The 24,924-nt window shown below is 39.5% G+C and overlaps 1 protein-coding gene across 1 annotated transcript; it reads left to right on the top strand.

Moving 5' to 3' along the window:
* The first annotated feature begins 3,442 nt into the window (after positions 1-3,442).
* LOC110098295 (probable alkaline/neutral invertase D) lies at positions 3,443-24,911 on the top strand. Its single transcript, XM_020825072.2, has 5 exons — positions 3,443-3,532; positions 3,719-4,134; positions 4,428-4,859; positions 23,723-24,281; positions 24,428-24,911. Exons 2-5 carry the CDS (start codon positions 3,748-3,750, stop codon positions 24,721-24,723), a joined length of 1,674 nt encoding a protein of 557 aa, XP_020680731.1. The 5' UTR covers positions 3,443-3,532; positions 3,719-3,747; the 3' UTR covers positions 24,724-24,911.
* Positions 24,912-24,924: the final 13 nt, after the last annotated feature.

Here is a 24,924-nt window from a genome sequence, read left to right as displayed (position 1 = left end):
TTTAATTGCATTAGTTCTTAGCATTTTGCACCCAACATAAGTCAAAGGGGTCAATTAGAAAAATCTCTAGATGTCGGCCCCAGCTCTCCTAAACCCTAAATAAAATGTCCATACTACTCTTTCATAAAAGACTGGGACTCATGTATTTTAAATCGGTAGGTGGTTAGCTAGCTCCCCAATCCAGGCCGGGGTAAGTCCAGACCTTGCACTGCATTAGTTAGGTTCGGATCTGGGGCATATCTTTGATTATAAGACCCCAAACTTCGGGAATCTAATCTCAAATTTCTAATAAAATGGTCAACTTTATATAAATATCATTTCAATCTAAAATATAAAGCCCAACACTTAGATTAAGTTGGGACACTTTCGGATGGTTCCGAAATCTCAAAGTGTCCTCTACTCTTCTTCCTTTGATTCTGTTAATAACTGCTCAATTTTGATCCATTACCTTTTGAGTTTCTAAAATCCACCTATTTTTGATATCACTCCTATAAAATCTAATGAAATTTTGTCGCTATTTTAATCGAGAGTTTTCATAGGGGACTATATCTCCCTACGATGTAATTAACTATGAGGGCTTGCGCTCTTAGGAGATTTAGAACCACACACGCACTTGATTTTAAAAATTTGATTTTTCAAAAATTATATTGGGTTCCTTTGGGAAAGATCAAAAGATGATCGTTATTATCACATTCAAAGAATTATCATTGAATGACGTTATCTCCCTTTGGGGAGATACATCTTTCTTTAATAAGGTTTTGGATGTGAACTTAACGATCACACTTCTTGAATATTATAGCTGGATATTCCGTTGAACTTCATTTTGACCCTTTGGGGCCATATGAAGTTCTCTTTAGCATCCGGTTATAATATTCAAGATGAATTTCATAATTCTAAATCTGAAAGCTATTATGAATTTTTTTTCTCCTTTCGAGGTGATATAATCTTTCTAACAGGATGATTCAATTTTAGAATTAGGATTTAACTTTAACTCCCAAAGAAAACCAAACTTTGAAAAAATCCGCTTTCAAATTCCAACAAACACCCACCTAAAAAAATAGATAAGGGGAGGCTGTAGCAGCCACCCCATTAAAAAAAAATTACGTGGGCACCACAAGATTTAAAAAGATATTTATTACAGCATATAACTGGTTAAATAACCGGTTGCTGTTGTTAACTTACGCCAATTGGCGAACCTCTTTCTGCCAAGTGCAAGTGCAGCTACCGGCGGCAGGCCGGCCGGCCGACCGGTTCAGCCACCTATGCATGTTCGGGTCCAATTTTGGTCTGGACAATCCAAATCAGATGTTTTTGGGGTCTCCGAAACTTTTTTTCTGACGTTCTGGACTCAATTTTGAAACTTTCGGAGCTCAACCGAGCTTCTATGATCAAATTTAAGCAATTTTAAATTTTTTGGAACTCAATTTTCCAAAATATTTTGCGATTCAAATAATTTGAAATGATATAATATATATATTTTCAGACTGAGCAAGCATTGACGTCTGAAAGTAGGGCAACTAATATATCATCAAAAATTATGTTGATTGGTACTAATCTCGAAGAAAAAATCAAGTTAGAAAGTTCAAAAATTAAATCATAGACCATCTCTATTCCGATTTCAACAAATTTATAGTCAAACTGAAGGTCTCGAAAATACAAACCCAATGACACCAAATTTGACCGAGCTCAAATGGACCCAAATCAATGACTCGAAGCACATTTGAATGGTTCAATCCATAATTTGGGTTGCCAAATAGTTTCTAAATGTAGTGAGATTATACTCGAATCGAGTGGCTTGATGAGATGAATCCAGTGAGCTAATGATCACCAAATTCTGATATCATTAAGACATTTAAATGCTCAATAAATAATCTAGGATCAAGAGATTCAACATCAACTATCCATTCAAAGCACTCCCAATTTACCCTTGATCTTCCTTATATTTACTGGTCATGTCACTCTGAGAAAACTATAAACAGACTCATCGTTTCTCATAGAAAGGGACCCCCAAAGAGGGGAAGAAGGATGCCCAAGCAAAAAGAGAAGGAAGAAAAGGAAGAGAAGAAAGAGACTCCTCCTCAACCACCTTCGGACTTCCACCAAGCAGCTGATCGACTCTAGAGTTCTTCCCAATCACCAACTGATGTCAGAATTAAGCAAGAAAGCAAGAATAAAAGGAAGAGAGGAAGAGACACCTCCTCGACAACCACCGGACTTTCACCCGGTAACCAATTGGTGCCAGAGTTCTTCCTAACTACCAACAGACGCTAAAGTTCTGCCCGACGTCGACCATCGTCAGATTTCTACCAAACACCAAACTTTCTCCTGTCGCCGGACTTGTGTATGTCGCCGAACTTCTACCTGACGCTAGACTTTTGTTTGTCGTTGTATTTCTATTCAACATCGTACTTCTACCCGACTGCCAACTGACGCCGGACTTGTACCTGGCTACCAACAAACATTAGAATTCTACCTGATTGTCAACTAATGCCAGCTTTTTTTACCCAACCACCAACTAATGTCAGACTTTAGCAAGGCCACCAATTGATACCAGACCTCCATCGCCTTCCGGCTACAGTCCTTATGACCTCCGTCGCACGCTGACTACGATCCTTCTGACCTCTATCGCTAGACAACGATCCTTCCGACCTCCGTCTTCGGCTGACTACGGTCCTTCCGAGCAAACGAGCACATCAACAGTGATTCTTCTTGTTTCCATCATGTAACACACTCTGTACGATATATATTTGTTACATCAAGCCATGACCTTCCCCCTAATGAAGGGCCTCGTTTGTAACAGACTGCAAATACTAATGGATTCATTCAAACGAACTGGGCTAGGCCCCGTGATTTTTCCCCCATTTCAGGAGTTTTTCACGTAAAAATTTTTGTGTCTCTTATAAATGATGCACCCTCTCTTTTTTTTGATTGCGTGCTGGATCTTCGTACAAGCTAAGACATTAAACTTTATATCTCTCTACCGCCACAAATACTCTAGAACAAAACATATATATTGGAATATTTAGACCAATTAAGATAAACTCTCACACGATATATACGTAAGACTGGAATAAACTTCTTGATTAATAATCAAAGCTCCCAACCAACTTATCAAAATGGACTATATCAATTTAAAAATATTAAACGGATTCTTATTCATTTTAATCTAATTTAATACATAAACTAAAGTAAGTATACTTCAACATCATCGCATTTACTTAGTGAAGAAAATGGATAAGTATCAAATCAAGACTGTTCACGAGTGTTGGCTTTCCAAACAACTCTAATTTTAACCGCAGACACTCCAACCAACAACTCGCGATGCATTCTCCTTCCTTAACCATAAAGGCGGGACCCGCGAGGGAAGCGATTCCCTTCGCGCTCGGTCACCTTCGTCTTCCCTCCAACTATAAATACTCTTCTCCACTGTTACTCATCGTCCCCGTCCCCCGAGCCTTGCTCCTTCCGATCCGCTTCAACAGCCCCGGATTACGTAGCTCTAGCTCACTTCTTCCTCATTGGAACATCTCTGGTTTTGTCTCCTCTCCTTGCCAATTCCATTCCTCTTGGATTTATTCTGTTTTATTTTGCTTTCGAGAAATTGTTTTTTTTTTTCTCCTGCAAATTGTGCAACTGGAGCTCCCAGATCTTTAACAGGACGATCTTGCATTTTTAGATTTCTTGATTGATTTATTGGATTTGTTGGCGCTTGATGCAGATCGGTGGATCTTTCTCTACGGCGGAGAGATGGAGGAAGCCCGGGAATCCGATTTTCGGAAAGTGGAATCGAACTCGTATATGGACGCCGACGACTTGGACCTCTCGCGGCTGCTCGACAAGCCGATGCTAATCATCGAGCGGAAGAGGTCGCTGGATGAGCGAACAATTAGCGAGATCTCTATAGCCGGAAACTTTAGGAATGTTGAAAGTTACGAAAACATGTTCTCGCCTATGGCATCAGGGGCGGGATGGAACACTCCAGCTTCGTCAACTCCTCACGCTTTGGAAACCGTCCCAATGGTGAGCGAAGCCTGGGATGCTCTACGCCGCTCGTTGGTGTATTTCCGCGGCCTCCCGGTTGGAACCATGGCCGCTTTTGATAACCAATCTGAAGAAGTCCTAAATTATGATCAGGTATGCACTGTACCATAAGCTGCCTCTAAAACTGGACGGGATAATGCCATGATATCTCGCATTCCAGTTTGCCACAGTTCTTTTTATTATAATTTTTTGAATGTTATTGGATACGAACATTTCTTTAAATTCTGCAATTTACTCTGCATATCTAATGCTTACAACATTGATAAAACAGTTTTGAGATAATAATTTTGTTTTAGTTTCAATAAGTGATAGAAAATCATATGATATAATTGGAATATTGATCAGCCCAAACCTGCTTCTTGATAGTTTCCTTGCCTAGGGAACAGGTGTTTGTGCGTGATTTTTTTCCAAGTGCGATGGCTTTTCTTATGAACGGGGAATCTGATATAGTTAAGAACTTTTTATTGAAAACTCTGCAACTTCAAAGCTGTGAGAAGAGGATAGACCGCTTTAAGCTTGGTGAAGGAGCTATGCCAGCCAGCTTCAAGGTTCTTCACGATCCCATTCGGAAAACTGATACCATAGCTGCAGATTTTGGCGAGAGTGCCATTGGAAGAGTTGCTCCTATTGATTCTGGCTTTTGGTGGATTATACTTCTTCGAGCCTATACAAAGTCAACTGGAGATATATCTTTGGCTGAATCATCAGAATGTCAGAAGGGGATGAGGCTTATACTATCCTTATGTTTGTCTGAGGGTTTTGACACATTTCCGACCTTACTATGCTCTGATGGTTGCTCCATGATAGATCGAAGAATGGTAAAGCTGATAAATTGCATGTTTCTTTGTATCGCACCCCATATTTCCTTTTTTTTTTACTTCTATTAATTGCTTGTCTTATATTGAGATTGAATGATTGTGCTCCGATGATCGTAGTGCTATGAGACTTGCATAAGACAATGGCCATTTTGGCTCCCACATTACTAGATTGCATCAAGACTTATTGATGAAGATCAAAACCTGCAATGAAAGGATTACAGAACACAAGAGATAAAACAGGAATTCTGTATTAGAAAATCAAGAAAAACTGCTATACTCTGCTATACTCATCACTCATATACCCCTCTCCTTCCTCTCCAGGCGTTCCCCAAACGGGACAAAAAGTAAAAAGGCCAAACAGTACGGTTTAACTAACTAAAGTAACTAAGATAGTGGTCATGTGCTAAACGGCTAACGAAATAAGAGAAAATGAGATAAAATGCTCCTCAGGATCACTGTAGTATCGATGCACCACATCATTCGCCCCAGCCGTGAGAAGAATCGGATTGTACCGATTCGATAGTAATTGGGCTGTCATCTGGTGGCACATAAGCAAATATATCAGTAACATTGAATGTATGTGACGTAGTAAATTCGGCCGGAAGATCGACAACATATGCATTGTCGTTGATCTTTTTGCTGATAGCGAACAGTCCCCATTTTCTCCTGCTTAACTTTGACTGAGGACCTGGTGGCAGCCGCTCCTTGCGTATACGTACGTATACCAAATCTCCTGGTTGGAAGGTGTGTTCCCGACGGTGTACATCTGCGGCTGTTTTATAATTTTGGGAAGATTCCTGTAGCTTGCAGCGAACGTCAGCAATCAATTTGACAAATTGATCCGCGAATGTAGCAGCGGCTTTACTTTGAGTTTTGGGAAGAACTGCAACGTCAAGTACCGTGTTAGGTAATTTGGTATAAACAATACTAAACGGACACATACCCATGGACCGATTAGTCATGGAATTAAAGGCAAACTCGGCTTGACAGAGAATTTCATCCCACAATTTAGGATGTTCTTGAACAAGGCATCGGAGGAGATTGCCGAGAGTCCGGTTAACCACTTCCGTTTGCCCGTCTGTTAGTTGATGATAGGCTGAACTCAGTTGTATCTGTGTACTCATGCGCTTCCACAACTCCCGCCAGAAATGGCTAATAAATTTAACATCTCTGTCTAAAGTAAGACTGCGGGGAATGTCGTGAAGACGTATCACTTCTTTAAAAAAAAGTTTGGCAAGGTTGAGGGCGTCAAACGTCTTCTTACACGCAATGAAATGCGCCATCTTGGAGAATCTGTCCACTACAACCATAATGGAATCGTTACCGTGCTTTGTTCGTGGAAGACCCAACACGAAATCTAAGCTTAGATCTTCCCAGATCGAGCTTGGGATCGGTAACGGTTGATACAAGCCGGTATTGTGTCCCCCTCCCTTGTAGCTTTGGCAGACCGCGCACCGTTGCACAAATTTATTCACATCACGCCGGAGGTGTGGCCAGAAGAACCGTGTCTGCAACTGAATGATGGTGTTATCACGCCCCATATGAGCCGCCAAATCTCCTGCGTGAGCTTCGTGGATTATACGTTGCCTCCAGGATGAACTCGGTATACACAGCAAGTCAGCCTTAAATAAGAATCCATCCTTTAAGCAATAGTCTGCCACTGTTTCACGGTTCCTGCACTTGGACCAAATTTCTTTAAAAATAATATCATCAACGTATAAATCTTTGATACCTTCTAATCCTGAGAAGTCCGTCTGTAGCTGAGTTAAGAGAACAACGCTCTGGCTTAAAGCATCAGCTACCAGATTTTGTGTTCCACTCTTGTGTCTTAACACAAAGGTGAATTTTTGTAAAAATATAATCCAGCGAGCATGCATCCGGTTGATGTTCTTTTGAGTGTTAATATATTGAAGAGCCTTATGATCACTACAAAGAACAAAGTCTTGATGTAGTAAGTAGTGTTCCCATTGTTTCAGCGCTCGGATGACAGCATACAGCTCCTGTTCGTATACCGTCCATTTTTGTCGAGACGGGCTTAATTTTTTGCTGAAGAATTCAACCGGTCTATTATCTTGGGATAGCACAGCACCGATCCCCACCATTGAAGCATCAGTATCGACGGTGAATGGCTTATCAAAATCTGGTAAAACTAGAACAGGGGCGTTAGTCAAGGCGGTTTTGATCAATTCAAAACTATGTTGCTGTTCTGCTGCCCATGAAAATTGCGGTTGTTTGAGGATGTCAGTGATTGGATCCATGATCAAACTGAATCCCTTGATAAACCGCCTATAAAAATTCGCCAATCCATGGAAACTGCGGATATCAAAAAAAGTGCGTGGTGTTGGCCAATCTCGGATAGCACTAATCTTCCTTGGATCAACTTGTATTCCAGCAGCCGAAATCATGAAGCCAAGAAAAGCCACTTGAGGAGTTGCAAACTCACATTTTATGATATTCAAATATAACTTGTGGTGTCGCAGAGCTTCGAAAACGGATGTCAAATGTTTCACATGATCTTCCAGAGTTGTGCTGAAAACAAGAATGTCGTCGAAGTACACCACACAACATTTATTGAGAAGGGGCTTTAAAACTTCATTCATTAGTCTCATAAAAGTTGCCGGAGCATTACATAAGCCAAATGGCATGACTCTCCATTCGTACAAACCTTGGCGAGTTTTAAATGCTGTTTTCCACTCGTCGCCCGGTCGAATCCGAATTTGGTGATAGCCACTCCTCAGATCTAGTTTGGAGAAGATTTGAGCCCCCGCCAATTTGTCCAGCATGTCTTCCATACGTGGCATTGGAAAACGAAATTTAACTGTAATTTTGTTTATGGAGCGACTGTCGATACACATCCTCCAACTACCATCCTTCTTGGGCACTAACAGAGCCGGCACTGCACATGGGCTGAGACTGTGTTGGATTAATTGTTTCTCAAGTAATTCATCAACAATTCGTTGTAAAGCCTTGTGTTCATTCGGGCTCATGCGGTAACGTGGCAAATTGGGCAACGTTGATCCAGGAGTTAATTCAATTTGATGTTGAATTGTTCTAACCGGAGGTAGCTCGGACGGTAACTCAGGAGGAGCAATGTCCATAAAACGATGCAATAACTGGCTAATACACTTTGGGACTGCACAAGGTTCTGTAGAAGTGTTCTGTTCTGAAATGACCAATGCCAGGATGTAATCGGACTCCCTCCAAGCGTTGAGCAAAGCCTTTCGGGTAACAGCAAACAAGGCCGTTTTGCTATGTGAAGAGCTGCTTTCTTGCTCTGGTGAATGCGGTAGCAAACGTAACTTCTTACCCTTCCACTCAAAGCTGTAAGTATTCGCCCGACAGTCATAAATGGCTCCCATATCAAATTGCCACGGTCTTCCAAGAATCAGATGGCATACATCCATGTCTACAACATCGCACATAATTTCACTCACATAGTGGCGGCCAATGGAAATCGAAACTTTACACATGTCCGAGACTGTAATTTCGATCCCCTTTCGTACCCAGCTTATCTTATACGGATTTGGATTGGGGGAGGTTTTAAGCTGTAATGCTTGAACAACCGCTCGAGAAATAACATTCTCCATACAGCCGCTGTTGATGAGTAAATCACAGACTTTACCCTTGATAGTGCATTTAGTTTTGAATAAAGCATTACGTTGTGTCTTGCTGGGTTTCCGAGGAGCTATGAGAAGCTTTTGTAAAACACAAACCAGGGGATCTCCTTCATCTCCTGCCACATCTTCTGCATCGGCATCATCGGTCACCTCGTTGTCTTCGAAAGTTTCTTCTTCCTCACCATCCATCAATTGAATTTGTGCCCGGGTCGGACATTCGTTGGACTTGTGGCCCACTTAAAAACATCAAAAGCACTTAATACCTGCAGGTTTAGCATATGGGTTCTCTCGTACAGGACCCTTCCCTTTTTGAATTTCCTTGGCTTCCACACTTTTCTTGCCATTACCAGAAAATGAATTGTTGGCCGTTGTAGCTTGTATTGATCTGTTACCACTCGGTGTGTTCTGAGAACCCAATTTACTTGCCTCGGCTGAATGCTGAAATTCAGAATTTCTCCTGAGTGGCCTATGATGCATCTGTCTCTGCAATTGTGTCTCTACCTTGAGGGCATAGTTCATGGCTTGTGATAATGACCAAACCGAGTTTAGTTCAAGACGATCCTGAATTGACTCCTTCAGCCCTCCAATGTATCTTGCAACCAATTGATTATCGGATTCGTTGAGATTGTTTCTCACGCTCAAGCGATAGAATTCTTCCGTATAATCATTTACCGATCTAGAACCTTGCACACAATGTTGATATTGCATATATAACATTTGCTCAAAGTCTGTTGGGAGGAAATGGCCTCTCAACAATTATTTCATACGGTGCCAGCTTCGCATGTTACCCTTCCCCTCTCGCCTCCTGGATTGAATAATTTGTTGCCACCACGCGCTAGCACCGCCCTTCAATCTGCAAGCCACGTACTTCACCTGTTTCTCCGGCTCAATCTCCATGTATTCGAAGAAGGTTTTAACGGCCCTCTCCCAATCCAAGAAGTCTTCTATGTGTAGTTTTCCTTCAAAAAAGGGTATATCTAATTTAACTCGAAATTCACCTGGATAGCGGTCTCTGGCGTTCCGGCGATGCCTTCGAATCAAAACCGGCTCCTCTTCAGAATTAGTCAGCTCCCCCGAATTAAATTGCCTCAGTTCTGCATCCGAATCCGAATCTATTGGCCGCTGAATATCTTGTTGCCGCTCTCTGTCCGTCACGGGCTCCCGTCTCACTGCCGGCATAACCACCGGAGTTACCGTTCGAGCATGAACATTCCGATCAAGACGAGCGTTAATCAACCTCAATTCTCGGTGCATTTCTCCAAACAAGCGATCTATATTATTGGCGATGTCCTCCGTTCTTCTCGCCAACTGACGGTGCTCCGTCCACAAAGCTTCCAGGCCGTGATTCTCTCCGGCAGCCACCCGGTTGTTTGCATCCCCCATGCTGAGCTCTGATACCAATATGTTGAAGATCAAAACCTGCAATGAAAGGATTACAGAACACAAGAGATAAAACAGGAATTCTGTATTAGAAAATCAAGAAAAACTGCTTCCTCTCCAGGCGTTCCCCAAACGGGACAAAAAGTAAAAAGGCCAAACATTACGGTTTAACTAACTAAAGTAACTAAGATAGTGGTCATGTGCTAAACGGCTAACGAAATAAGAGAAAATGAGATAAAATGCTCCTCAGGATCACTGTAGTATCGATGCACCGCATCACTTATGATAATCTTTGATAAACCTTCTTAAGTTACATCTACTCAGCACTAGCTCATGCTCCAACATAAATCCAACTATCCAATTAAAATTATCATCAACATCAATATCAAAACTATTAATATTGGACCGAAGGTTCGACTATCCAGACCAAATCTCGAGCATTGATAATCTAGTGGCTTAAGGTTTTTACAGATCTATTCACTTCATTATGAGCATGATGGCCCAACATGGATAGCATTGGTCACATGATTTGGCTTTCAAACCTTCATTGATTGGAACTAAAATGCAACTAGATTAGAGATATTTGTGCTACCATAGATCTTAGAGGTGCATGACTCACTTATTCAATTTAAATTTTGCTGATGTATCAAAATGTCCTTTGCTCAAGTACGTATAAATACACCCCCTCAAGGAAAGGTAAAGGACTCTTCTTTAAGTTCTCTTTACACTTTTACCCTAAAGAGAATAACTCTACGAAGTTAGTTTTAGCTCTTATTCACCTTTATGCTAATCCATTGATTTGAGCATTGGATGGCCTTCCTAAGGAAAAATCCATTGATTGGTTTGTTGACCCTACTTATGTAGCTAATGTGTGCATGATATAGTATTAGGTATAAAACAATCCATCAATTCAAACTATTAGCTTCAAAAACTATTTTCATCACACTAGTTTGGTAATATTTATGGGAAATTCATCTTATCATCACCAATTGAAACAATTCATACCAGTCGATGAGCTTTTTTATGCGAGGATGTATTATTTTTGTTGAGATATTTAAAAGTGAACCCCTTTACTTTTTATCAAGGGTTGACTCTCCTCCCCTTATACTCAGACCTAAAAAACTCTTAAAGCCTCCACCAAGGATTGAGAGGAAAGTAAGGAGGATTGTCATATATAGGGGGCATCACAACAATATCTTTTAAAGACAACGACAACAATATAATGCTCCTCCATAACAAATATTACTCCAAGATAAAAATGATGTCATGGCTTTGGCCTACATCGCCATATTATAGAGTAGACAATGGCATAGCCCTAACCTACCCCATCAACCTCAGAAGGACTCAAAAAATATCACAATTTCATTGCCCACTGCTTAGATCTCCACATCACGCATACCCTTTCATGTATCTTTGATGCTCAATACTTAGTTGTTGTCATCAATTGCTTTTTTTTATGAAACTTTGTTATTATTCTTAATAATCTTTGTTGTCTACACATTTTCATACAAGTTTCATCTCCTACTCCTTGGTCGACCACATTGTCTATACCTCTTCAATGGCCTTGTTTTATGCACCTCATGCAACTTCATTGCTTATCCCATAAGCAACATAAATGCATGTCACTTATGCAACACTTCATCTACAAACTAATATCACCATATAAAAGGATTAATCACCCTGCTGATGGTATTTCCTACAAGCAACAAAGTGTCATGAAACATTTTCAAGGTCTTAAATCTCTCAAAGAATAGAATGAAGCACTAATGGAGTTTCATACAAGGGTTAATTTCTAACTTGGAAAATGCACCACTTCCAAGAGTTCCACTAACCCTTATCATGGATTAAAGCAATCAAGGTAACTTCCCTTCACTCCTGGGATGCCCACTTTATGGTTTAAGAAACACATTGAAGAATAATCCCAAAGGGATGTTCTTCAAAGTCTAAAGAGAGATTGTGATTGTTGAGTGTTGACCACTACACATCAAAGGATGCACAAAAATGGCAAAATCGATGAATTAGGCAACACCGTGCATCGGCGCGTCGCATCATTTGAAGGGTCAAATGACTTTTGATTGTCATACGGACTGCGTCATTGCAATCAGGACGTCAAGTTCACCTAAGAAGATATCCCTTGCAGTCAAATCTGATGAGATCGATACAAAGAGACTACCGACACCCAGAATTAACTTGCGATGTCGCTCAAACTATGTTCGATCTCCAAACGGATTTCTCTATTGTATCTGAAATGTCGCAAACACCAAAAAATCACCATCAACCTATTCAATTGGGGTCATTCCAGGCGTCGACATGAATTTTGAGGCGATGACACGAAAACCAAGGAAATTAATGCGCAATGTCATCCAAACAACGTCTGATCGCAAAATGAACTTTGCCGTTGTATTTGTATTGTCGTCAACAACAAAAAATGATAGTCAATTTCATCAATTAAAGTCAGTAAGAAGATCAACACTCATCTTGAGGCAACTTGCACAAATCGAAGAAATTAACTCGATGCGTCGCCCAAATGACGTTCGATCACAAAATGAACTTTGTCATTGCATTTGAAAAGTCAACAATACTCAAAATTGACTGCAAATTTATACGTAGTGCATTCCTGATGAAATGCTCTGATTTTGAAGAAACTCACGCAGATTGAAGCGTTGACGTGTGAGTTTCGAGAATGAATTGATTTTGGATTCATTGCTCTAGTTGTAATAAAATTACTATTATTATAATAATATTATTATTATACTTTAAAAAAATTAAAGTCAAATGAAATCAAAATCTAATTTAATGCAAACCTCGTATCACCTGTGTCATCCCTGCTAAATCCCGTAAATACAGTCGGCTTCGCGATCAAATCCCATCAAAATCATCTACTGAAGCTACCGCGCGTCTCCTCACGAGATATTTTTCTCAGCTCGCCTCGATTAAACATCGGTCTCGTCATTAAAACGAGACAAAAAAAAAACCAACGACCTCTCCTCTTCTTCGCAGGCTGAACCTGCTCTGATCTTCTCTCTTCCAACCGAAATTCTTCACGCTACAAGACTCTGTTTGACCCCAACTGTTCATCAATTTCCTCCTAGCCAAATCGCAAGCGCCCTTCCCACGCACGAGATTTCCTCCACTCGATTCCCTGTTTCACTTCCTCGCGTGAAGTCCACAGCTCATCTGTCAGCCCCTTCAGGTTCGATTTGCTTACAACTGCTACTCCAACTCCTAATCCAACCCAAAAAAACTGGTCTTCTCTCTGAAAAGCAATCAAGCCCCCTCAAACCTGGCAGGCCTCTACAACTCTCCAAATTGTGCCAAGCTCTCCCAATCCATTCACCTCTACCTCACCAATCCCTAAGTCACGATCCCGCCTCCCTCACAACAACTTCCACTGAGCCTCCTCTCACTAGTGAAAGCTCCAGCCTTACTCGACACTTCACGTGAACAAAACCAAACTCCAGCCCTTACCCTTACCTTTCCATTGTGTTCCCTCACAGCCACTCACAACAGCCTTTTTGTGAGATGTCGGGAGGTTGCCAAAATTTTGATTGAACGTAAGACTGTACTTAGACTTGATTGAACTCAAAGAGCAACATAACTTGGACTCGAACTTGTGAATCTTTGAACAAAATTTGAACTTGATTGAACATATACAAAGGACATGAATTGGGACTCCAATGAACTAGCTACAAGGACTTATATTTGAACACAAATCAAATGACTAATCAAGACTTGCAACTTGACTATGAAAGATTTGGTCTTTAACTTAAACCTAAACTAGAACTTAAATGAACCACAAAAGAACTTGAACTTGAATTGAGTTTGAACTCAAGAAGATCAAAAGAAACTCAAGTCAACAAATAAACAAGAGACAATTGAACTGGAATCTGATCACAAGAGTTTTGAACAATATGAACTATAAAGAACTTGGTCGGAATACACAGGATTGGGCTTTGGATAGATGAGCAAATCAAAGTCTAAATGCATCATGGTCATCCTAGTGAACAACAAGTATTCTACTACCATAATGACATTCATCGATTAGCAATGTGCAGTCTAGTTGCAAGTGGAGGCATAAGGATATTTCAGTGAACCTTACAACACATGTGTAAGTTGAGTTACTCACAGTTGAAGATGAAAACCAAGTAATCATCAACAAGAAGAAAGGACTTGTGGATCCGAACTTGAAATCAAATTTAAATTCGATGGGTGTATAATTATCTCAAAACCACAAGTATCGATCATTGAATTCGATAATGCAAGCTCTCAATGAATATAATTTGCTTATAATCAAATGAAATATTTGTGTGACATCATCATATATGTTACAAACAGCATGTGGAAACAAGGAGTTCACAATCATACCCTGTCTACAAACAATTCATCTCAATTATGAAGGATACACAGTGGATACGACGGGTCCTTCACATAACTACAGTGTGTTGTCTATAAATGAAGGAGTCAATATAATAACTATAAACAAACAACAAATGTAAAATCCTCCTTACATTCAACATCATATATTTTGCAAATGAACACAACCACCTGTCAGTCAATGTATATGGGGAGAACATGCAATAAATGCAATTCATCTGGAAGGCAAACATCGATATACAGATGGGTATACCAACTCATTGGCAACGACAAAGTTATAAGCAAATACACACAATACAGCATATGATGATCATCATGATGGTAGAAGATCGCACAGTAATTTGCTCACAAACAGTAGAGAATGTATGACATGTGTAGTGGTATTCCTATGACAGGGGATGATTAAATAAAGAATACTGATGCCCATGGGCTTTGAAGGTTGATACACAAGGAAGTGAATAGTATAGTCTCCTATAATCGACACTGATCGACATACAAGTACCTGTAAAAATCCCCACGAACACTGAAATAAAGGCAAGATAATGTAGCGGCTCGTCAATTAACAAGTATGAGGGGGAAATATTAAATGTAGCAATATCAAACATCCAATGTCAATATACACTGCATCTCGCCCATTAGAGTCAATTATCCATGTTCAACAAATGTGCTATTAATGATTAATGCAAAGTTTGGTGGTCCAAACCCTCAACTACATATAGAAAATACATCTGTCATTCCAATCATCCCAATGGTTACAACAATCACTTTGGAAATGAATATCTCGTATGTTTCTCCTATACGATGCGGGGTGCCTTCAATCGCTATAATGTTCACTCAAAGCCAACAGCAAAAAATAATGATGATGGCATAACTCAGAAGCTGCTTATTGATTTTCATTTGAGTCATGAGAAAAGAAAGACAAATCAAATCATTATTTTCAAAGGAGTGAGTGAGTCTCAGTTCAACCAGATCCTAAACATTGAGTTGGATAAGATTATTGAGGCTTGCAAGCTTCTTGATGAATAATGGTCGTGCATCTAATATGCATTATATGTACAAGTATTGAAATACTACAACAAATGCAAACTTCTACAAGTCATCGTAGAAGACCCATCAAATATTCAAAATGCCCCCGCACATGCACCGTAGTTTGTATACACATAGGTACACAAAAGAGGTAAGTGCAATCACAATACCTGTATGGGCCCCACCCAGTAAATGTGTTGTAGGAACACACATTACGTCTAGGGATGCTACGCGGGTCAATAAATTTGAACACCTTCCTCCTAAACAACTAGATAGGAGTCGATAAGGATCAACAAATAATTATAAAAAGACCATAAACACCCGCATGGGCCTCGACGAGCGTGTTATTGGTACACATGTAACGTCTAGGAATGCTGCGCTGGTCAATAAATGAACTCAAGTTCGAGTCTGATCCTCCTATGTAGGTAGATAGGGGATAACAAGGCTCAAACTATTAAATAAATATCTGGTCGCGAGGTCGATTGCGATATTTATTTTTAATACATTCGTATTATGCTTTCAAGGCTTATAACAAAGAAAATTCATCAACAAAGGCATAAAGCCTACGAAACTCAATCCCTTATCGGAAAGTTGATAGGATCCATAAGATTTAGTAAATGAATGACCCCATTATCCCGATGGTGGCCATGTTGAACGTAGATCTCAATCAGAGAGATTAATTCAAAATATTTCTAATGCTTCCCAAATACCCATGAAACTCAAAACCTCCAAAATTCTAAACTCTAAGGTATTTAAAATGGAATACACTCATCTAACCGCTTAAAGAAAAATCCATCCACCCTCCACAATAGTTTGTCGGGATGGACAAATTGAAATTTACTCTAGCTCACATAGAGCTAATATCTAGCCAAAAATATCACTATGATCCATTCTCAAATAATCTCCTGCTAGTAAGGACGTGGTACATGTCCTCTGAACAGCGGTATTGCTGCCAAATGACACCGCTAGATAAATGGTTATGATTCAGGTCCCTTTGAACCAAGTGGTTTCACCACCAAATGGCACCACGAAATAATGGTTATGGCCAGAACCAATACATTCCTTAATGGCATCAAATCCTTGAAATATGAATCAATAGTATATGATCAATAGGGCACAAAGCCCTCTATTAGCTAAGGTGGATTCAAATTTGTCCCCTTAGATAAATATCCACCATAGGTCTATAAGGTCCCCTTGGAGGAAGCAATCCATGGCTGCCGACAAGGATTCTTCTGTTAGGTTGGGTCGACTGCCTCCTCTGACTAAGTAGACCAAGGACCACGATGGCCCGGGATGACGTAACCATGGGATCTTGATCGGGTTCATCATCCACTCCCCCTCCATTTGCTTTACATGCAAGATGGTAAAATTCTTCAATTTTAAATATTAAATTCCCAAATCCAAACTCATGTTGCTACTATACACCCGATATTACGTATCTATGGATATAATGTATCTGATTGATGACTAGCCTTAATCGAAAGTTCTATCTCATTATCGGGAGGGGTAATAAACTATAGGGGCTTACGCCTATAGGAAACTAGAACTCAGATCATAAAGTCCTCGCAAAGAGAGGACGAAATCTCCAGGTAGTGTCTTATATACAAACTCATCTGTCTTCTCAAAATTACCCCATAACTTAATTCCGTTAAAACTCCCCCGCAGAAAAACAACAGCGAGCAGAGGCTAGGACCGAATTTTTGGAGCCCACAATTCATAATGAGGAAGGTTAGGAAGTTGTGAACCCAGAACTAAGTCAATAGCATGTTGGGTGGTTCTAGGAGGTGGTAATTCATCAAGAAGTTCTTCAGGTGTAATTTCGCTAAACTCAAATAGGAGTGGAGATACCCCAACAAGTATGTTAGTCTTGTTTGAGTCTTGGGTTACTTCTTTCACATATAGCAAGTGTAGGGAGATCAGATTAGCAAATTCCTTCTAATTGATTATAAATCATACAGTTTTTATTATTGAGGTTATATAAGAATGTATAATAGTGGTACTATAATTAGAATTAGGAATGGCAATGTTATCCCTAGCAGTAGGGTTTCTTATGACGATGAATTGGAGTTTAGTGCCATTCTTGTGGTTGAGTTTGGGCTATAAGCCGAGATTATTTTATGAGGTGTTATGATGGGTGTCTTTTTCATAGGTTTAACTAATAAGAGTTTGATGGTTTATTATTATATTTAAAAATATATGTATTTTCCCTACTATAGTGAGTCACATTTAAGTTATATAACTAGGGCCTACCTAACAAAATATGAGCAACATCCATAGGGAGGACTTCACACCAAACTTAATATTCATAACTACTAATTTTAATGGGAATGAGACACCTATCTATTATGGGCAAGATGTATAATTGACCCAACAAATATGAAAATGTTCATAGTGTGGTTCAATCTTGAGATTGGCTTTTTGGTGCTGGTGAGGATTGAGATGACATTCATTTCACTTTCTCCATTTATAACTAACAGTTGAACTACATATGAAATACATATGTATAAAAGAGTGAAGTTGAAGACATAAGTGACGCGCGCATCGGCGCAATGTGTCACTTTAGGGGTCAAATGATGTCCAATCGCTGAACGGATTGCATTGTTGTGACCATAATGTCGAATTTCCCTAAGTCGATGCCCCTCGAAGTCAAATCGGGCTCTATAGGTCGAAATCGGTGACTAACACCAGAAAAGAAGCATGACGTCGCTTAAACGACATTCGATCGCAAAACGGACTTCGTCGTTGCATTTGGAGCGTCATCAATATTCAAAAGTGACTGTCAGTTTGTTTAACTGAAGTGGTGCAAGGAGATCAGTGTGGGTCCAAAGGCAACAACGTGTAAATTAAAGAAATTAATCCGAGATGTCACCCAAACGACGTCCGATGATAAAATGGATTGCGTCATTGTGTTCAGAACATCAAAATCATCCAACAAGGACTATAATTTCACTCAACAAAAGTTATGGGTGCGAATCAACACGGTTTCAGAGATGTCGACGCACGAATTTTGAGAAATTAATGTGAAAGTCGATGCAAAACTTTCGATTCTAAATTCTATTCATTTAGCAATAATTATTATTCATTAAAAATAATTATTATTACTAACTAAAAAAATCATTAAATCAAATTAATTTAACTATCCTCATTGTAGATCGGATGATCGGCAAAAAGCTTCACAAGATTACACCCACGACGACGACGAGCGCAGTTCGGCCTTTCTGTACGACCTCTGATTTCGTTTTAATTGAGATGGAGAGGGGTCTTCAGCTTTTAACCCACAAATATGAGCAATTCGCGAACTCTCCGTCACTTGAAAGCTTTTCTCTTGTCTCTCTATTCTCTCTGTTCTAGCACTCGATTCCACGCCTACTTCCACCTATTTCTCTCATGTCCTCCTTGTCTCCAGGTGAATACCCGTCCGTCGAAATCCCCTATCCACTGAACTGGTCATCCTCACTGGATTCAATCAGGCGCAAGCAACCGCAAGTCATTGTTTGGAAATCCTATTTGAAGTCTCCACTACTTACCTAGTCTAGCTCAGGTCTATCACCTGTATTGAGCAGCGCAACCTCCCAAACCTTCAATCCAATACCTCCAGAATCGAAGATCACTCTGCCATATGGTCCTACTTCCTTCCACCTTCTACAGATATATAATTGGCCCAATCACTATGTCGATCGGACCTGTGTTGATCAGCATAGCTGAATCCATCCAAGCAGCTGATCTTGACGCATCCTTTGACGAGCTTTCTTTCTGACGGATCAGAAGTCGCAGCCTTTTGTGTTCTCTGTTGGATCGGAAGTGATAAAGACAGAAGCTTGTAAATTCGGACGTGCAAATTAAAGAAATTAATTTGAGATGTCACCCAAACGACGTCCGATGATAAAATGGATTGCGCCATTGTGTTCAGAACGTCCAAATTCAGAACCTGAAATTTAATGAGCAAGGATGTCAAAGTCCTTTGACCGAATAGTGCGCCATCGTGCCTTTCAAGAAAGGAAGTTGGTCTTGGTGCAGAGAAGGTCAATCATACCGCATCGAAAAATTAGTGGCAAATTTGTATCTAACTAGGAGGGCCCTTTCGTTATTGAGAAGGTGTATTAGGGAGGAGCGCATCAGCTTATCAATCTTGAACGGTTATAGGCCCATGTCGCGGATTAACAGTCTATACTTGAAGAAGTATTATGCATAAAGATTACTTGAGAAATCATGTGCTTAATGTATTATGTAATTGTTAAAGTATTGTATACATGTTTGTTAATGTATGTACATATTTCCTTAAAATTCTCTTGTAATACAAGGAATCATTTCAAGTATCCCATAAAATCCTCTGTAAGAAAGGGGTCATTTTAAATATTTATTTGGGCCACTAAATGGCACTACTAAATTATGGTTATGACCAGAGCTAATACATTCCTTAGTGGCATTAAATCCTTGAGATATGAATCAATAGGATATAATCGATAGGGCACAAAGCCTTATGTTAGCTAAGGCAGATTCAAATTTGTCCCCTTAGACAGACATTCACCCTATGTCTACAAGATCCCCTTGGACGAAGCAACCCATGGCTGCTGACAAGGATTCTTCTATCAGGTTGGGTCGACTACCTCCTCTGACTAAGTAGACCAGGGACCACGATGGTCCGGGATGACGGAACCATGGGATCTTGATCGGGTCCATCATCACTCCCACCACCATCCACTTGAAGTGCAAGATGATGAAATTTTCAATTTTAATTATAAAATCTTTAAATTTCCAAATTCCCAAACCCATACTGCTACTATATGTTAAATAAAACGTATTTCTATGTATCTAATTGACGACTAGCCTTAATCGAAAGTTCTTTCTCGTTACCAAGAAAGGTAATTAACTATAGGGGCTTGCGCCTATAGGAAACCAAAACTTAGATGATAAAGTCCTCGCAAAATTAGGGCGAAATCTCTGGGTAGTGTCTTATCTACAAACCCATCTGTCTTCCCAAAATTTACCCCGTAACTTAATGCATAAAAGCTCCCCCGAAAAAAGCAACAGGGGAGGCCGGGCGAATTTTTGGAGCCCACAAGATGACAGTTACACACAAATGAACATGTCAATTTGTTTGTAACCAACATAATAGATTCTCTTGCAAATATACATAATGTTGCATACAATAAAAGCTGACATATGCTAGCAATAATGGAAGATCTGTTGTATGCGCAACAGTGATAATCAACAACCATTCATTGTCGGGTGAATACATCAATCCCCTACAAGCAAGTGCACAAAGTAACCCATTACAAATCACAAATATGAATGATACTCATTGACAAGTAGTAGTAGGAGACATGCAGGAATATGCTTGCAAACAAAGTATGGAGATACACAATGAATGTACAACATCCCCACAACTAACACCAACTAATTTGCAAAGAAGTACATCGTACCCTATAAGAAGTGACAATCGACATACGATGAATATGAAAGACAGCTTTCAGATATCGATGAGGGTATGATGAGCCTTGTGAATGCATATACCCAAGATGCTACCTATAAGCAAAATGCAAAAGAGCCGTAGTAAATTCAAACATTAGTAAATGACACGAAAAAATATACATTCGATGCAGCTCACCCACAAGTAACATTAGAAAGCATAAGGAAATCACAACAAATGCAGGACTATAATAACTTCAAATACCTACGAGCCCTTGTAGAAGAATTGTTGTATACACTATGTGCTACATACGAGTAAATACAAAAGAACTATAGAAGATATCAACAATAGTAAGAGATTTGTTAGTGCACAACAAGCTACCTGCAGAAAAAAAATAAGTAGTGCATAATAGTTTACTTTTACGAAATGGGCAGATGACCACAGTGCTACGCCAGGCCATCGGATCCGCAACACTCATACAAGCAGACAGAAGATGTGTATAAGATCTATAATGGAATGCTTCGCACTCGAACGACAGTTGCTGATCAGCTAAAATATTTCAAAATATCCTCACATCTCAACTATAATATGTATACACCTAAATACAAAACTGCACGTGTAATCATATACCCGCATAGGCATCGACTAACGTGTTATATTTACACATGTGACGTCTAAGGATGTTGCACAGGTTAAGAAATGAACTTAAGTTCAAGTCTGACCCTTCTCCTTGCTAGGACATGAGTCGACATGACTTGAAAAAATGAATAAATATACAATCGCGATATCAACCGAGACATTTATTTTATACGTTCATATTTGGCCTTCAAAGTCTATTAAAAAAGTCTGCTAAGAAAAGCACAAAAGCCGGCAACGAACCTGATCTTCTGTCAGCATCTAGATAGAGTCAAAGGTTCAATAGACAATTACAAAAATGCCCCTCAAATACCCGCTTTGTCCCCGACGAGCGTGTTGTATTTACACGCAACTTCTGTGGATGCTGTATAGGTCAAAAAATAAACTTAAGTCCAAATCCAATTCTTCCCCTTGATAGGACGAGAGTCAACACAACTTGAAAGAATGAACAAATATAAGGTCGCAATGTCGATCGGGACATGTTTTATACATTCATATTAGACCTTCAAGGTATATAAAAAGAAAATCCACTAGTAAAAGCACAAAAGCCGGCAACAAACCCGATCTTCTATTAGCATCTAGATAAAGTCAAAAAGGTTCAATGGACAATTACAAAAATGCCCCCCAAATACCCTTATAGGCTCCAACGAGTGTGTTGTATTTACACACACGGCATTTAAGGATATTGAGCGGGTCAAGAAATGAACTTAAGTTCAAGTCCAATCCTTCCCCTTGATAGGACAGGAGTCGATACAACTTGAACCAATGAACAAATATACGATTGCGACATCAACTGGGATATTTGATTTTTATACATTCATATTAGGCCTTCAAAGCATATAAACAATGAAATTTCACTAACAAGGGCATAAAGCCGACAACTAACCAGATTCTTTGTCAACAAATCGACAGGGTTCAATCCATGAATGAAATATCCCATAAATAACCCGATGATGACCATGTTGAACATAGATATCAATTGGAAGGGTCCCCAAATATTCAGAATGCCACCCAAATGCCCACAATACAAAATTCTAAAGATTCCAAAATTCCAAATATTTAAAATAAAAAATTAAACCATTAAATGCTTAAAGCAAAACTCATCCATTCTCCGCAACAGTTTATTGAGGTGGACAAATTCAAATATAACTTCAGCTCATAAAGAGCTAATATATGGTCGAGAATATCACTAGGATTCATTCTCAAACAGTCTCTTAATAGCAAGGACATGACATGTGTCCTTTAACCGGCGATTTTGCCACCAAATTGCACTGCAGTTAAACGGTTATGATCGGGGTCTTTTGAATTGGGTGGTTTGCTACCAAATGGTTCCACTAAATTACGATCATGGCTAGAGCCCATATGCTCCCCAATAGCATAAAATTCTTGAGATATGAATTAATAAGATATAATGAATAGGGCACAAAGACCTTTGTTAGCTAAGGTGGACAACATCAACCCCAGGTCTACAAGGTGCTCTTGGACGACGCAACCCATGACTGCCGACAAGAATCCTTCTGTCAGGTTAGGTCGACTACCTCCTCTGACTAAGTAAACCAGGGATCACGATGGCTTGGCACAACGGGACCATTGGATCTTGATCGGGTCCATCATCCTTTCCCCCACCATCCACTTTAAGTGCAAGATGGTGAAATTTCTAATTTTAAATATCAAATCATAACTCAAATCATAAAGTCCTCGCAAAATGAGGGCGAAATCTCTAGGCAGTGTCTTATTTCAAACCCAATCTATCTTCTGAAAATTTTACCCCAGAACGTAATCCATTAAAAATCCCCTGAAATAGAAGAGGCCGGGGCACGAATTTTCGGAGCCCATATCCAACAAGTCAAGTACGCATAACATTAAGGTTATGTTTACTCTTCAATTTATTGGATTTTTCCTTCAAATCAAAAAAGAAAGGGAATTTACTTTTCTACTCAATCAAACAAGTGTTTCAATTAAATTCCTATATCATCTGCATTAACATTTATTTTCATTTCACCTCTTTCAATTCCTTCAAACCATAGTGCCTTAAGGAAGCAAATCTAGATAATTATGAAGAGATTAGAGATGCCTTTTAATGAGCATTCCTACAAATTATTGAGCCAATGCTTCTACGTTGCAGTATTTTCACCACCTGAGTTCACTTTAATACCCAGCTCTCTTAGATAATTATTTGTCGGAATGCATCCATGCTGACATGTAACTAAATGGTGTCATTATAACTATCAGAAAAAGATGCTGCTTTGGTATTACATTGGTACTGCTTTGTCATTACATTTTTTATGATGAGAATTCCTAACAATATATTCATAATCCTTGCAATAAATAGTATAAAATTCTTGCTAATAGTTCTTCATTTATTGAATTAACTCTAATCAAATTTTTATGTGCCCATATTTTTCAATTCCTATTTGCAGGGTATTTATGGTTACCCCATTGAAATCCAATCTATTTTCTTTATGGCACTGAGATGTGCTTTTTCAATGCTGAAACATGATACAGAGGGAAAAGAGTTTATAGAACGAATAGTGAAACGTTTACATGCTCTAAGTTATCACATGCGGACTTACTTCTGGCTTGACTTTCAACAACTTAACATCATCTACCGTTACAAAACAGAAGAGTATTCTCACACAGCAGTTAACAAGTTCAATGTCATTCCTGATTCTATCCCAGATTGGTTGTTTGATTTCATGCCAACTCGTGGTGGTTACTTTATTGGAAATGTGAGTCCAGCAAGAATGGACTTCAGGTGGTTTGCCCTCGGTAATTTCTTCGCCATCTTATCTTGCCTTGCTACTCCTGAGCAATCTACTGCTATTATGGATCTTATAGAAGAACGTTGGGAGGAGTTGGTTGGTGAGATGCCCTTGAAGATTATTTATCCTGCCATTGAAGCACATGAGTGGCGAATTGTGACAGGTTGCGATCCAAAAAATACCAGATGGAGTTACCACAATGGCGGATCATGGCCAGGTTAGAAAACAATTGATTCCCATTTTCATGATTCTACATTTTGGGAAATTGAATCTCCGATATTATAAATTTCTCTATACCCTAACAATAATGCCTTTGCACTAACTCATTATATATAACTTTTTATCTTTAAAATTGTTGTGCAGTGCTTCTATGGATGTTGACTGCAGCATGCATTAAGACAGGGCGGCCACAGATTGCAAGAAAAGCACTTGATCTTGCAGAGGTCCGACTATTAAAGGATGGCTGGCCAGAGTACTACGATGGAAAGTTAGGACGCTACGTAGGCAAGCAAGCTAGAAAGTTTCAGACTTGGTCCATTGCAGGCTATTTGGTTTCGAAGATGATGCTGGAGGATCCCTCTCATGTGGGGATGGTCGCCCTTGAAGAAGACAAGGCAATGAAGCCAGTCTTGAGGAGGTCTGCCTCATGGACCTGTTAGATTGAAGAAACCGTGTACGCCTCTGCCATTATTTCCTGCTGAAAATTTCATCAAATTATTTCATTCTTTACTTTTCAAATAGGAAAGCTGTGTTGTTTTGGCCCAGCTATTTCATGTACAATACAATTTTTTTTTGGTTATATTGATACTTATTAAATGATAGGGCATTTTTAGGAGAAATAGGGTGATTGGTAACAAAAG

Source organism: Dendrobium catenatum, unplaced genomic scaffold (assembly GCF_001605985.2).
Source record: "Dendrobium catenatum unplaced genomic scaffold, ASM160598v2 fragScaff_scaffold_1089, whole genome shotgun sequence".
Lineage (NCBI taxonomy): Eukaryota > Viridiplantae > Streptophyta > Magnoliopsida > Asparagales > Orchidaceae > Dendrobium > Dendrobium catenatum.
This window is presented reverse-complemented; position numbering and strand designations above follow the sequence as displayed.